This window comes from Microchirus variegatus (assembly GCF_963457635.1).
Source record: "Microchirus variegatus genome assembly, chromosome: 4".
NCBI classification, from domain to species: Eukaryota; Metazoa; Chordata; class Actinopteri; order Pleuronectiformes; family Soleidae; genus Microchirus; species Microchirus variegatus.
The window spans coordinates 31,049,734-31,065,438 of record NC_139805.1 but is presented as its reverse complement, the minus strand read 5'-3'; the positions used below and the strand labels follow the sequence as shown (position 1 = coordinate 31,065,438).

Genomic DNA, 15,705 nt, shown 5'->3' with positions numbered 1-15,705 from the left:
TTTCTTTTCTTTACCAAATCTATGGCACATAAAAAAATAGACTTCGGTAGATTTAAGATAATAAAAGAAACCTGATTTGTTTTTAAATGAGCATTTGCACTCCGTTATAGCCCATCTAATGAAGAGTAATAATAATGTCTGTCTCTGTGTGTCCATGTGTTTGTGTGTGCTCTGTAACCCTTTTCAGCGATTTCCTGTCTTAATTTATTCTGAATAACCTGTTTGTAGTCTGTATTAATCTGTGTCAGTAAAAATGTGTACAAATATGGTTTGACTGAATAACGTTTAAAGTATTAGAAGTTTCATTAATAATGGATCTATTGCAGTGCCATTACATTTTTGTTTTTATGCTTGGTACTTTAATAAAAATGAAAATGGCAACTGGGGAACCTTCCTGGTTTATTTCTGTGACGAGTTTCAGGCTTTTATATGAGTGTCATATAAAATCCAGAATGAATATTCAATAATCCAATAATCCAATTTTTCTATATAGCATATCGAACAATTATTCTCTCAAAATCTTGGATGATTTTTTTGGGAAGAAGCCCTTGAAAAAGTGCAACAGCTACAGCTTCCTTCAAAGAAATAAGAGAGGAGCCGTTTCATAATATCACAGTTTCACAGGAACACATTCCTACCGAAAATAATGTGTTTTTTGTCATTCATTTTTATATTTATTTTGACCTCACAACTAAGATAAGAAACCTAAGGAAGAGTATTGGGTTACATTTGAAAAAATAAAACATCAATTATGACATTAAAGTTAGAATTCTGTCAGAATTCGGAGGAAAAAAAGTTGAATTTCTGACTTCCATCCATCCATTATCTATGGCTTTATCCTCCACCGGATGGTCACGGGGAGTGCTTTGCCTATCTCAGCTGACTGGTGAAATGTACAGACTTCTGACTTTAATCTCAGAATTTATGCTGTTTTCTTTTTTCTTGCTTTCATTTTTTTTTACATGTGGCCTGAAAAAAGGCAAAATTCTGAGACTTTTTTTTTTAATTTTTCTCAGAATTCTGAATTTTTCTCAGAATTCAAGCTGGGTTTTTTAGTTTATTATTTTTTACATGAGGCCTTAATAATCTTTAAAAAAATAAATAAAATAAATATACATCTTAAGCTAAAATGATAATGGTAATGATGGGCGGGGAAGCTGAGGTAAGGGCTATTTCCTGGTCATTCTTCAACTGGTAATGTAGTATATAATCAGTTAAGAAAGGTTTTCATTTTGGGGCTTTGGCTAAGGGGAATAAAATATTTATGTAGTTTATGTCCAGTCCTCACAAAGCAAAAGCAAAGTGTATGCATAACGCCGTCTATACAAATGTAATATACTCCTGTCTTTGAGTGTGTGTGTGTGTGTGTGTGTGTGTGTGTGGTGTGTGGTGTGTGTGTGTGTGTGTGTGTGTGTGTGTGTGTGTGTGTGTGTGTGTGTGTGTGTGTGTGTGTGTGTGTGTGTGTGTGTGTGTGTGTGTGGACTGTGTTTGCAGGTTGCTGGTACAAATCTTTGAGACTTGTTTCTCTGAAGTGGCGGTTGATCTATTCAGCCAAACCGCAGCATCCTGAGGTCCAGAGCTACATTCATATGACGCAGTGAAATCTGCCAGCGATCTGGACGTCCTTTACTCGTCTATGAACATGATCCCTTCAATCCTGCACAGGGAAACACATAAACCCAGAGTTATAACAACAAAGACCACCGTTTAAAAATCAGTCAGCAGCATCAACTGCAAGTGACAACAATGTTTTTTTTACAATGCAAGCATGAGGAGGAAAAGGAGGAGGAGGAAAGAGTAAGGATGTGGCCTTGCCTTCTTAGCAGCCAAAGGACGAGTGTCCCTTTGATTGGAGTTGAGGGATTTCCACACGGTGGTTTTAGACATTTCATCAGATATGTTAATGTCAGAGGGGTCACACCTGAGGAGCAGTGAGAGGAGAGGGACAGTACGATCAGGGAGCATGAAAAGAAAGAAAGGGAACAGTTGGGGTTCAGGGTGAAGTCTCTCAAATAAAGCCAGCACACATATACAAACACAAGGAAGATGAAACCACAGACTGTAACTGGGCTTATAGTCTTTCACTTTGAAAAGGAAAGCCCAAAATGAACCTACTCATTTGATTTATAATTTATCAGCAAACATTTTCCTGAGGAGTTGATCTCAGTCACTAGTTTTATGTCTTGCTCAAAACCACATGTGAACTTTGTAAATTGTGTTTGAAATGACAGGAAAATAGACAGATAACTACAGCCAGCACAATATGTGGATACCAGTGTGATTGAGAGCTGGTACCCTACAATAGGAGCACCGTATAAATGGCACCGTACAAATTTCTTATGCACAGTTCATGGGTGAAATATTTCTCTTATCTTACCTTTACGATGTTGTATCAATGTCACAGTGGTACAGGCGTCTACTCACTTGGGGTCATGTGCTTTTATGGTCTGAGCAGGTTTTCTGCTCTCCATCTGAAGCTCATCAGAAGTTGGATCTTCCTGCTTGTCACCGAGCATTATCTGTGATTCCTAAAAGACACACATGCATGCAATTATAGTAAAAAAATCTATTAATATGAGCATATATTTCTATTACCTATATAAACTACTACCTCTTGTATCTTTTTGGAGGCGTCGTCAAGATTTTTTTTCTTCCATTCAGGCATTAAATCATCCAGGTAACTTAGCTCTCGCTTAGAGAAGCACAAGTCCAAGAGTTTGCGGATAAAAACAAGAGCCAGCACCTGCAGACAAAGGAGGGAACAGAAGACTATTATTGTCAGTGGAAGCCATGGAGGAGGTAGTGAACCTGAGACAGGATTTGGCTTTGGTCACATCACCATCATGGGGAAGACGATAGCAGCAGGTGAAGTTTTGATGACCCAGAGCAGCACGAGACAGGTGAGCTGGGTGAGAGTGAAAAGGTGCACTTTCCTCAAGGGGACGTGGCGCAGATAGATGAAGTCTGGCTGGTGCTTTGCTGGCATGCCGAAGAGCTTCAGACGGTCAAAGAACTGTGTGGGGATAAAGATTAAAACAGGTGGGAGGTCAGAGAGACAGGGCGAGAGAGAAAGAAGAGAGTTAATGAGCGCAGAGCATGAAGACAGATGGGCAATATGGTAAGAGCAAGGATGTGATTATTAATGACAATTTTAGTTAGGACAATTAACAGTTAGGTCTTACTGAACAGTGACAGAATTAATGAGATTAGGAGAAGACACAGAAGAGACAAGAGTCAAGTTCTCTTTCAGGGAGCTACATTAGCTTTTGCAAACCAGAAAGAATGTCTCCACTCTTCCACCATCTCTGTTGGTTATTCCTTAATTTTCTTTGGTTTATGAATTTACTCAGGTTTATGTGATATATGAGACAATTTTCTTAATTTGCATAGTAAGGTTTTGCGTCAAAACGCAAATGTATCTATTCAGGCTAAAACATGGCAGCGTAAGATAGTGGCCTCTTAAAAGCAAGGTTCCCATCTAACATACATTTAAAAGGCTTTAAAAACAACAACAACAACAAATTAGTTTAATTTTGAAGCAATTAAAAATGGCATCAGCAATCAGCAAACCCACAAAATGTTACACACTGGACCTTTAATCCCAGCAGAACTATAAAGAAGAATAAAAGTTGACAACTTCAAATATAAGTTTAAGCTTCTGATTGAAAAAAAAATACATTGACTTCCCTTTGACAACTAATAGATGATATCTGTGCTAAATGTGTTTATTTATTTAAATCAGATTAATTTTACCTGGATGCCTTTTAATGAAGACACTCCCATGTAGAGGAAAACACCATAGAGCACTGGCATAGGAATGAACTGCAAGAAAAAAACATACACATCAGTGAACATTATCGATTTTTCATACTCTTGCTTCACTGATTAGGTAACTACGGGGGGAAGCAATCATCTGACTTACCTGCAGGGCTCCCGTCATGAATACAGAACAGCCCATGAGCAGGAAGATGACGAGGCCGGTGAGTCTCTGCTCTCGAATGCCCAGAAATCGGGGCTGCTCTCCTGGAGCTGAACTCTCAGACTCAAGCTTCAGGCTGTTGACGTGAGAGATGGACAGGACCGTGGCTGCGACAAACCACGGTAAGCCCATGATGGAGCACACTGCCAGCATCAAGCCCACCATCAGTAGGTCCATATGGTAACCACAGCCCTTCTACAAAACACAGAGACAGGGATATATATTGGTTCATAGAGTCACTGAAGCAGAACAGAACAAAACAGAACGATCTGGATTTACAAGATGTTCTTTACCAGTAGTTTGTGCTCTTTGCGGTTAATGATGACCGCAGTTATTTGCTGGTCCATGAAGATAAGAATTGTGCAGAGAAGAGCAGGGATAGCAGCAGCCAGGACTGTCCACCAGGGGTTACGTCCTATTGGATTGATCAGCCAGCCTCGGTCATCTCTGGTGGGCTGTATGAACGCATAACAGAGGAATGTGCTCATGATTCAGTTGGAGATTAACATCAAAGTCTACCTGATCCTTAGCTCTTTTGTATACCTGAAATTTGCTGGGCACCTTCAACTTCTGGGAGGGAACTCCAATGACATAGTCAAGCAGAACCATGAGGACGATGGTGAGGAACACTGCAAAGTCACTGACCATGGACCGCACCTATTATAACACAGGTAATAACAACACTCACAAATCAGTGCTTACTAATGTTGTATGTCAGTGAAACTACCTTGGAGAACAGTCAGTGTTTGATTACCTTGGTAGGGAAATAACGGCTCGTCTTGAATTGTTTCAGAAAAGAAGACATGAAGAAGGTTGAAAAGAACAAAATGGAGGACCAGAAGAGAACATCTGGGGTGTAGGGTCCATGGTGCCCACACGCCGTCCCAACAAACTGGCCCTGCAGACTGACACACTCCTGTGGAGATTCATCAGATTCATCAAAACAAAATAGATCAAAGGACTGTTTTATCTAAAAGATGTGGCAGGCAGATCGAATAATACATTTTAAAAGAGATGAGGTCTTGGTTTGCTCGGTTATGCACACAACAGTGAAAGGCTTCTACTGGTGACATATGTCACCAGTAGAGTTTGAAAAAGTCCTCAAGAGAGGGGTTAGTTAAATGTTAACAAAAGTGCACACACATGCAGTAAACGCTATCATAAGATAAGATAAGAAGTCCTTTATTCGTCCCGCAGTGGGGATATTTTCAGACAGTGGGGAAATTTTCAGTCATGTGAAAGTTTCTGTGACTGGGTGTCACGAGGAGTGTGTTTATTTCTAGGTAGTTACCTTGACAGTAAGGTTGGACCAGGACACAGAGGACACTGTGATGTTGCTCTTACTCCACAGCTCTAATGTCTTATTACTGGGATTATTAGGTTCTGCACATCTACAGCTACAAAGAAGCACACACACACACACACACACACACACACACAAAACCATTAGAGCACAGTGGAGGACAAAAGAATTATGGGCTTTTACATGCCAAACAGGAAGTGAAACTGCATTAGATGAGAGCACGGGTAGAGAAACATTGATGAACAAGGGTGAATGTGCAGATAAAAGCAGGACAAATAGAAAATTTCGGACTGTTAAGCACTTACTATGCCAGTGTGAGTTTGTCCAGATCGCTATGTGTGTTGAAGGGGTAGATTTCTCCCAAGTGGAAAAGCTTCTCCAAGGCCTCAAAAATAAAGATGAGGCAGATGAGTGCAGCAAAAGCTTCCTCTGTAAACCGTGTGATGTAGCACACCAGAGAGCTGGCATCTGTGGCAACCAACACCAAACACAGCAGGGCTGTCCACAGACCGATGCAAGTCCTCAGCGACAGATAGGACAGGTTATAGTCCCTGAGAGAAGATGAGAAGAGAAGACTGATCAGCAAAGATGAATCTTGGTGCGCTGGTAGTACAGATCTCAAAGAAATGGTTGCAGTAATGAACATACTTGCAGAACTTAAACAGGATTTTCTCAAAAACCAGCACAGGACCTGTGCTGCCAAGAATGGTGAGAGGCTGGCCGGCAAACAGAGAGTAAACTACTCCAGTCATAGACGCACCGAGTAAAGACTCTATGGCACTCTACATGAGAAATAGTCAAGACTTCAGTGACAAATTCACAATGATCTCATTACACTGCAATATTGAGGTAAAGCATTTGCTGGCCATCGTTGCTCTTACAATACGTCCCTCTGTGGCCTCCCCTAGCAGTCCTCCGAACGTGATGACGGGCGACATGCAAGCACAATAGAGGAAGAGAAAAGAGGCCACACACTGGAGATTCAGACCATCCTTATAGTCGCTCAAATAGAATGGAAGTTTCCTTTTGATGTCCAGTATCAGACCCCCAAACAACCTGAACACAACACACAGGGAAGAAGATTTTGACAGAATAGTGTCATGTCGTTGGCACATGATATTTTACATGATTATGTGAAACTGGCTTACTTGAAGGATGTTTTCACTAGATCTTAGAGCAATCCTATGATTGTATTTAGGAAAAATTGCTAAATAACTGCTGTAACATATCTCAAAAGAGATCTAGGTTGTGATCAAAGAAATAAATTAGATTTTGTTGTTGGGGATCCAAATATGTTTTAGTTAACTGATGCTGTGGGAGCCTGAGTGGCCTCTCTGAGTGCTTTCACTCATTTCATTTGTGTTTTTGATACTTAAATTCCCAAATAGGTGTTTTCATCCACTCTTCATACCAAGCTAAGATAATGGCCTTGAGGCTCTGGTCAAGAGGAGAAAAAAAGTGGTAAAAAAAACAACTATTCAGTAGCTGGTGGACAATATGAGCTTAAAATGATAACCATTTATTCTATTGTGATATCACAATAAAGATATTTATGATGATGTTTCACAGAATTTTAAAGTAAAAGTGCTTGTTTTGCCTCAGTCAACACTCGCTGTGTTTGAGAAAAGAGGAGGTTGCCGGCCATTTTTTTCTTATTATAACATGATGGTGGGTCACATGTAATCAATTGGTGGCCCACATGTGGTCCGTGGGCTGGCAGTTTGACATCTCTGCACTAAGAGGACAATGACCCCACATAGTAAAGATCTACCACATACATACAGCACATGTGTCAATACTTACATTATCATATTTTGGCCATTACTCTGTGTGGGCATGCACAGACATCTCTGTGACATCTCCCTGACTCTCCTCTAGCACATATTAATGATATCGTAAATCCTAATATATTTCTCTGCACTGCAGAATCTCCCTGAAACTGAGTTATCTTAATGGCCACTTCACACCAGTTTGACTGCTGTCAGTCTTGGTACATGTTTCAAACCTGTTTTTCAGATTCTAAATGTCTCCATCACTGCCAAAAGGTGAGTAATTACACACCTGAGGACCAGCATGAATGATACTCAGGGGATGCTACTCTTTAATAAACCTAAATAAATTACATATTTTTTCCCCACAGACTTGTCCTAGCCGTGCACAACTGCTGCCAACTAGTAACTGGCTAATTTGTTGCACACTAAACTCAGCAACAGATCCTCATAAAGCCTACAAGAATCCACAATTTCTATTTTTATATCATACATTTTGACATTTGAATTTGGTTCTAATCATGCTCTTTAGTTCTAATCATGCATTATAACATCATTGCCTGTGCAATGATCTGACGTGACCGGTTACCTTCCAGTTCTCTGCAGCTCCGGCCCATGGTGCTCAGCATGTAGTTCTTCCTCTACCTGGCACGCTGTGCCATTAGGAACTCCTGGCAGCTTTCTCTTCTCCTTCAGACACCCAAAAACAGACAGAAATCAAACAATAGCTGCTCACATTACCAACTAGAAACCAGAAGACGCTCGCTCTGAATGTCATCGTAGCCGTGTACCTGAGAGGGGACATTCTTAGGCGGCTCAATACGGATGGAGGGATCCCACTCCCCTGGTGGCAGCACAGTCACCTGATCAAGGAATTCATCTATGCCTGCTAGAAGGTCACCTTTGTCCTTAGCCTTGTAAGCAACATCATGGAAGATCTGGAGTCGAGAGAGGGAGCAGTGAAGCACAGACAAATGTTGATATTACATTTGTACGCTGAAGGTGCCTAAAGCTATATTTCATATGACAGAGCTCTGACCTCATCTGTCATGATGGTCGACATTGAACGTCCAATTTCATGGTATTGTTGAGCCTTTCCATCGGGACCCAGCAGAATGAAGAGAAATCTGTCGGCAGAAAAATGTCATGTATGTAATCACGACTGGATTATTGAAAAGCCTCTGATAACTGCACAATGTCAGCAATCATATAAGATGATGACAAATCAAAGTGTGCAACCTGAATCTAAATAACTAAGGAACAAGTATGATGTGTGTAGTACGATAATGATACGTACTGAATCGGTTACCATTCAAGTTAGTAAAGAACAATGCTCACTAAAAGACCACAGTCCAAATCTGGACCATTTTATCGTGACTGGGACATAAAAATATAGATAATAATTGTCACGTTGTCTTTAAACAAGCACAGCTCTTTTACTCTTCATTGTACCAAAGGTCCAAGAAAGGCACATAAATTGCATGTGCGATAATGTGTTATTACACTTAAACTCACTTTTCCCTCTAAAATGAAGCACTTTAATTTAAGATGCATATTATATCCCTCCCATTCCATATGGAAAGAGATAAAAAAGAAAATAAAATATTATTACATATTCCACAATTATTATAACATTATATTACAGTCTTTCTTTTATCTTACATTTCTGTCATTAGATTTCCACAGGTTATCTTTGGTTGCAAGCCTGTGACAACAACTTCCTTTGAAATTCTCTCACCAGAACCAAAGAATTTGCAACAATTGCTTCACATTGAATACCTGGTATTACATATTTCATCATATAAAGGGTTGTTTATAGAGCAGTGGCCGTCTACCTGGTAGGTATGGGCACCTCAGTGAGGCCAGTGAGCAGCACAGCAGGAGAGAGGCGCACAAATGCCACAATGGATCTCTCAAGGAAGTCCAGCTCTCCCACTAACACATTAGAGGCCTCTGCGCCCTCTGGGATTTTCTTCATGAAGTGCATGTCAACCTGGTGAGACAACAAAAATTACTAATTATTATTACTACAATAGAAATATCATTAGTCACTTTGGGAATCACTGGTCTAATGCTTAATGTAACTCTCCCTCTGCTGGTGTCAGATTAAGGCCAGAGAAACACGCTGGCTTTTCAGTGTAACAGACAGATGCACTCACAATCCCTGATGCAAATTAATACCTCCACTGCGGAGGGACTCTGCCTTCTCTAGAGCCTAGTTAACACTAAAATTAGCAAGTATACCTGGGATTTTTAAACAAAAAGGTGACAAACACCATTCCCACTGCCGGTGGTTGTTTAGCCCTTTGGTGTTAATTTCCCCCTCCCTTACTCATGTGTCAACTGGAATGAGATGAAAGTGAAGGAAATGAGTTAGGGAAAGGAAAAAACAACATACAACACCAACATAGAGAGCAACAGTGTTACTGTTACAGTGTTGACTATTTTGCATCTTCTCTTTAAAACAACCCTGAATGATTAAATGATCTGTCTTCACAAATATGACGGAGTCATGTCGATCAAAGTCAACGATCTGTTTTAAGACATGTGTAACAGACACATGTCTAGTGGCGAACTCAAGTTACTTTTTTAAACCAACACATCTCTTTAATTTGTCGTTTTTTTTCCACAAGAATTAATTATTTTATTATTAAAATTAGAAGAAAAAACTTAAGTAGAGGAAAGAAAAAAATTTGGTTTTGCCTGATGTAGATATGTTTTGACCTGATATTCAATTTGTCAGAAAAAATGTTCTTGCCCACCCCTGCTTTAAATTATCTGTTTGATAGCATTATTACATTGTGTGCAGTCCTAAGTTTTAAAAAGTTTGCTACAAATGGTATCTGCAAAGCTAAGAACAAGAAGATGAATGCATGGTGTAGCGCTGAACCGGAATTGGTGCATTACAACTTTCCCAGCTGGAGCTGATAAAAACCTGCATGCACTGAAGAGGCATTTGAACTGGGAGTGAAGCCAATTACATATAATTTCAACCCATGATTTAACAGGAGGGCCACACAGTTGGTGTACTGGTTAGCACTTTTGCCTTTGCAGCAAGAAGAACAAGGGCCTTTCTGCATGGAGTTTGCATGTTCTCCCTGTATGTGCATGGGCTTTCCTCCCACAGTCCAAAAACATGCAATATGGGGATTAGGCAATTTTGACACTATATTGACCGTGAGAATGAGAGTGAATGGTTGTTTGTCTCTATATGTGGCCATGTGATGGACTGGTGAACTGTCCATAAAGTACCCCGCCTATTGCCCTCTGTCAGCTGAGATTGGCATAGCACCCCCATGACCCTCATGTGGAGGATAAAGTGGTAGGAAATGGTTGGATGGATGGATTTAACAGGGTTTGTGACCAGTGGGGAATGGGGTACAGGTTGACATTCTGTAGTTCCCTGTTATTTCCTAGGGGGCACTATATGACCTGGTAATTTTGTGATATTGTTGTTAGCACATCAAACACTGATTACACTATTCTTCTACAGCTACATGCACAGAGCTGTTGCAACAGTGAATGGAAAGGACATGTAATCCAACTGTTGTTGAGATTGTTTTAGTCATCCACATGTACACGTGATCAACACATAACAACTGTTGTTGGTAAAGGAGAACACAGTGTGCATGTTTACCTTGCTGAGGTCCACCTGATTGCTGTCCTGTCCAGCACCGTTCTTAGCTGGTTCTGGGGTTGGAGGAGGCTGTGGAGTCGAGGCTGTGACAACAAAAGTGTGTGTGAGAGAGAGAGAGAGAGAGAGAGAGAGAGAGAGAGAGAGAGAGAGAGAGAGAGAGAGAGGTCGTTGCATGTAATCATCATCAAATGATGAAGGCAGTGCTGCTCATATGTATATCATTTGTCTGTCCCTGGATTCAGTGTGTGATTGTTGCTGTTGACTGAGGTTTTTTCAGTTTCTGTCTACTCCTTAGATTTGTTGCTTTCATTTTTCCCATCTTCTTTGATATGGACTTAGATTTATGTCAATATTATCAAACAACACTTTTCACAAAGTAAGCAACATTTTTTAAGAACATTTTTAAATCACTTTATGAAGTTAGCAAACAAAAATAAAATACACATATTGCAAATAAAATATGGAATTAATTATTCAAAATGATTGTATTGCATTTGTTTGAAAATACACTTTTTGTTAGCAGTGATCAGAATTTTGCTTGCTCTGACTCTTTTGTGTTTGTGCTGCAAACTTGTTCTTTGCGCTCCCTGGCTTTTTGTGTGCAGTTTTGATCAGGGGCGGGGCGGGGCCTGCTGATTGGCTACTGAGTTTTGGAGCGACAGTTCAATTGATCAAAAGTAGACAGAGGTTTGGAGTCACTGTCTTTCTGGAACGTGTTTGTAATAAAAGATAATCTGACACGGTGAGATACTAACAATTATTTTAATTACAATTATTACACTTACAATTATTATGAGTTCCTTGTCGGAAAACTGTGAATCCCACCTGTTAGATGCAGCTCCGACTGTTTGCGGGTTCCCTCTGTGAACGAGCGCACAATAGGAATCAGGTTCTTCTTCTTCTCATTCTGGTGGTGGTGTCTCTTCAGCAGCGCCTCACGCACTTTTACCCTGACGCTGTCGTCCAGCTCATGAGACGCCTCCTGGTGGTCCAGCACCATGTCTGCAACACACAGACAGAGCCATCAACAGTGAGTATGATGACATTAAAACCCTCAGTGCTGCAAGTTTTCCATTCATTGCTCAGACGTGTTGACATATAAAGGCAGGAGATGCATGTTGAAACACTTGGGTCAGTATGTGTCTGTCACATCTGGTCATGTGGGCCTGCAGATAATCACCAGCATCTCTTGTCCCTCAGCACTCGGAAGTTTCCCTTCTTTCCTTCCTTTCCTGCAACACAGTCACTCAGACACACAAACACACAAACACTGCAGTGCCTGCATTCATTCTAAACACACGTCAAGGTCGGCGGTAATATGTCGCACTCATGATGTGATCAGCCATGTTGATGGGACAGAGAAATAAAGCTGAGCCTCAAATTGAATTGAAATAAGATCTCACAGCGAACATAACTTCCACTCATCGCACGTTTGAGATGGATCTAATTATCATATTTAAGGCGAGCAGCAGCTATGCCTACTCCAGTCTGTCATAAGAATGAGTCATCAATAATAATGACTCATTTTAAATTGATTTCATTTAATTTCACAATTAGACATTTAATACTATCATGTTATGCAGGCGAAGAAAGGCTTACTGTCACTACTGCACATTATTGTTGCTAATCGAGAGATAATTGCGCTTTTAATCAAGTCAGTAACGTAATTTCAACATCCTTAGAAAGATTTTATAAAACTTTCGGTGTGACTTTATTATTATTGAGACACCAACATGAATTTAAAGTAAATAGCAGGAAAACAACCACATGAATGCATCTTTTTTTTTTTAATATATACATTTCTGTCATCTTTAAAATGTTGGTTTGCTGCCATAAAGGTATTATATTGTTATAGTTAAGATTAGATTATGCACTGTAATATTTTCATTTCACTTTTCCTCATCTAAAAAAAACAAACAGAGAAAACAAATCAAATAAACCTTTCACTCTGTTTTGTCTAACAATGTTGGTTACAATTTGCTGTCCAGGTGCTGCTGACAGTAATAACATCAAAGAGAGGGGAGAGTGTGTGTGTGTGTGTGTGTGTGTGTGTGTGTGTGTGTGTGTGTGTGTGTGTGTGTGTGTGTGTGTGTGTGTGTGTGTGTGTGTGTGTGTGTGTGTGTGTGTGTGTGTGTGTGTGCGTGTGTGTGTGTGTGTGCGTGCGTGTGCGTGTGTGTGTGTGTGTTAGCTCGTCTTCTGGCTTTAACACTAGCCTTGTCAGGACCAGTAGTCCTCATGGGGAGAGAACCTGATTTCCTAGGAACTGGTTAAGTTTTGGGCTAAGATTTTAATCGTGTTTAGGTTAAGCTTAGGGTCTGGCATTAACTAGTTATGGTTAAAGTTTGGTATATGGCTTTAGATAGGCTGTCCAAAACCGTGCAAACCTGTATGTTAAAATGTTTGTTGTTTTTCTTTGAAGGTTGTTCTCATTTTAATATTCATACATGCACTGTGCATGCGAACAAGGCTTATCCATTCATACACGAAAAAAGCAGATGTGTAGTTCATTTCACACTTTCATACAAACACTTTCTGTGGCGCAGTCTAAATATAGACTCAGTGCAAATCAGGTTCATCTGAAGTTCAGGCACAATACAGCGTTCGATATACATTTTTAATACCATCGTGAGGATTCTTCTATGAATTACAAGCTGGTATTTGCTGTGTCTCTTTGTGTGTTTCTGCATGGCAGCAGACCTGTGCTGTACATTTACTGTATATCCTCTATGATCAGAACACATAAACATGTAACAGAAATACTGAGCCTTTTAGACACAACACCACTTACTTACATAATAATAGAAAGGGATTTCTTACACAGGATAGTTCAGACACGCCATTGTGACTTTTTTACCCACCTTGATCTGTTGTAATAAGATTATGGGTCACAATACTTTTCAGGTGAAAATGCGGCTTTATAAAAAAAAGCGCTCTGCTACTGAGGTGTTGTAAAGTTCTCACCTGCAATCTCCTCAATAGAGTCCGCACGCATGTCAAGCAACACACTGCCGTTGATGATGCAACTGCGGAGCTCAAACAGGCTGTGGAGTGACAGAGTAGCAACGTAAGGTTTACTCCACCTCTCGCCGCCATCCTCCACGTCCTCTTCAAACTTAAGCCACCTGCAAGACAATAGAAGCACATGTTTGTGAGAATTCCGCTGAATAATGCCTTGCTAGTCCTGTTAGCTGTATGTAAAATGTTAAATGTACACTTCATGCACAGAAGTTGCTGAAAAAGAAAAGAAAAATTTGATTAAAATTTTAGTGCACATATTTGGAATACAAACACATGCTCGTTACATTCAAACCTTTGTTAAATGAGTTCAGGTTTAAATGAGTTGGAGGGAATTCTACTCAGGTAATGCCATTGATTCACAGCTGTATACACACAAATGCTCCCTCAGATAGTTCTGCTTGACAGAGCCTATACTCAGATGAAGAATGCTATGTTATTTGATATAATTTCTGGTCACAAAGACCAAACAGATAATTCTTAGAGATTTAAACTTGAATAAGAAATGTGTTTTTGCAACAAACGAGCACAAATCATTGTGGTTTTCACATCCCGAGAAACAAATCTGGCATTTACAGATCATGACAAAGATCACAGCAGCTTCTTTTCTTTATCCAATCCACAAAAGATCAACTAAATGTAAACACACTGTACACTTCGATTTCCACAGCAGCACAGCTGCAGAGATGCCATATGCTGTCAGGCATTTTTTACCACCCGCTCCCAGAGGACAGATCCTGACCTGGCTGTTTCCTTCCACTCAGCATCTTTGCCATCCTTCACACAGATCTCATCCAGCTCAGTGAAAAGCTCGTGAGCGACATGTTCAGCGTCTCCCTCTCCGCCCAGAATGAACTGGACCCTCTGGGACGGCGTGTCTGATCATGTGAAAGTGAGAGAGGATGAAAATTTTGTTTTCTTACAGTATTTCTGGCACGAGACAAAACAAAGCAAACATTCGTGCATAAGGACTCACTCTCATGTACCCACTGTTTCCAAAAACATGCAAACACACACACACACACACACACACACACACACACACACACACACACACACACACACACACATACACACACATACACACACACACACAAAGCTGATATGCTGACTGAGTTCATGCTCTTTGGTAGCCAATTAGTGGGCATGTCAATTTCAGCCTGGAGTGCACTTTGCCCGTGCCCATGTGTCTGTGCATGTTTGAAGCGCCTTAAATATTGATAACAACTACTCGCTCACATGTGGCCGTTTGACGTGCATCTATGTATCAGACTCACACATGACACTGTATGCAAAAGAAAACACTACAAAGAGGTTTTGTTTGATTTCGGTGTATCACCATGACTGGAAGGTGTTGTGTCCGAGCCCTCCTTTTGTTGTGCTGAGCTACTTCCTGCTCTTCTGTCTCTCCTGCGGTGGCGGGAACCGTGGGGCTTGTGGTGACGATGGCTCTGCCTGGGCATCCGCACCCCCACAAACAGAGCCCTATGGCCTGAGCAGAGGAGAGAGAGCTTTATTTTCATTAATGTGATGCTTTTATGCAGTCGTTGTCATTTTGGTCACAAGTGGACATAATGTAATTACATAATTACATCATCTCATATTGAATTAAATAAGAACTGGTCAGAACTGCCCTTGGGGATTTCAGTAACTATCTGAGGCGGATACAGCAGAGGATAAAATAAATAGTATTTAATTATATAATTCTAAATTAATAAGGAATAATGTTGTCTGTTGTCTTCATATGCGCTTCAGGCATTTAAATACTAACATGGAAAATATCCAATAACCTTCATTTAACCAGGTTAGTCCCATTGAGACACAGCAGCATAACTACATTAAAAACAATAAACAACATTAACACTTGTAAAACACTTGCACACAGACAAGGTAGATTTCACCAGAGATTTGTAACGACATCAACCATTGATGATTTAGTTTACTTTTTTGTCTTTTATTTCTCAGCCCAGTTTCCTTAAGGGTGAGACAATTTGTCTTTTGA

The 15,705-nt window shown here is 40.3% G+C and overlaps 1 protein-coding gene across 1 annotated transcript in view; it reads right to left on the bottom strand.

Annotated features, from left to right (window-relative positions):
• Positions 1-1,651: 1,651 nt before the first annotated feature.
• Positions 1,652-15,705, bottom strand: part of slc4a8 (solute carrier family 4 member 8) — a gene marked incomplete at both ends in the record, with an annotated part of 36,390 nt that continues 22,336 nt past the window's right edge. Inside the window, 23 exons of the mRNA XM_083888302.1 lie at positions 1,652-1,657; positions 1,816-1,921; positions 2,425-2,528; positions 2,612-2,743; positions 2,840-3,013; positions 3,754-3,822; positions 3,923-4,174; positions 4,273-4,434; positions 4,523-4,636; positions 4,734-4,895; positions 5,271-5,376; positions 5,588-5,833; positions 5,931-6,064; positions 6,164-6,338; positions 7,641-7,741; positions 7,843-7,989; positions 8,091-8,178; positions 8,887-9,044; positions 10,689-10,771; positions 11,514-11,690; positions 13,650-13,810; positions 14,446-14,581; positions 15,043-15,195. Of these exons, the coding sequence (XP_083744428.1) occupies positions 1,652-1,657; positions 1,816-1,921; positions 2,425-2,528; positions 2,612-2,743; positions 2,840-3,013; positions 3,754-3,822; positions 3,923-4,174; positions 4,273-4,434; positions 4,523-4,636; positions 4,734-4,895; positions 5,271-5,376; positions 5,588-5,833; positions 5,931-6,064; positions 6,164-6,338; positions 7,641-7,741; positions 7,843-7,989; positions 8,091-8,178; positions 8,887-9,044; positions 10,689-10,771; positions 11,514-11,690; positions 13,650-13,810; positions 14,446-14,581; positions 15,043-15,195 (3,146 nt within the window). The remainder of the gene's footprint in view (positions 1,658-1,815; positions 1,922-2,424; positions 2,529-2,611; positions 2,744-2,839; positions 3,014-3,753; positions 3,823-3,922; positions 4,175-4,272; positions 4,435-4,522; positions 4,637-4,733; positions 4,896-5,270; positions 5,377-5,587; positions 5,834-5,930; positions 6,065-6,163; positions 6,339-7,640; positions 7,742-7,842; positions 7,990-8,090; positions 8,179-8,886; positions 9,045-10,688; positions 10,772-11,513; positions 11,691-13,649; positions 13,811-14,445; positions 14,582-15,042; positions 15,196-15,705) is intronic.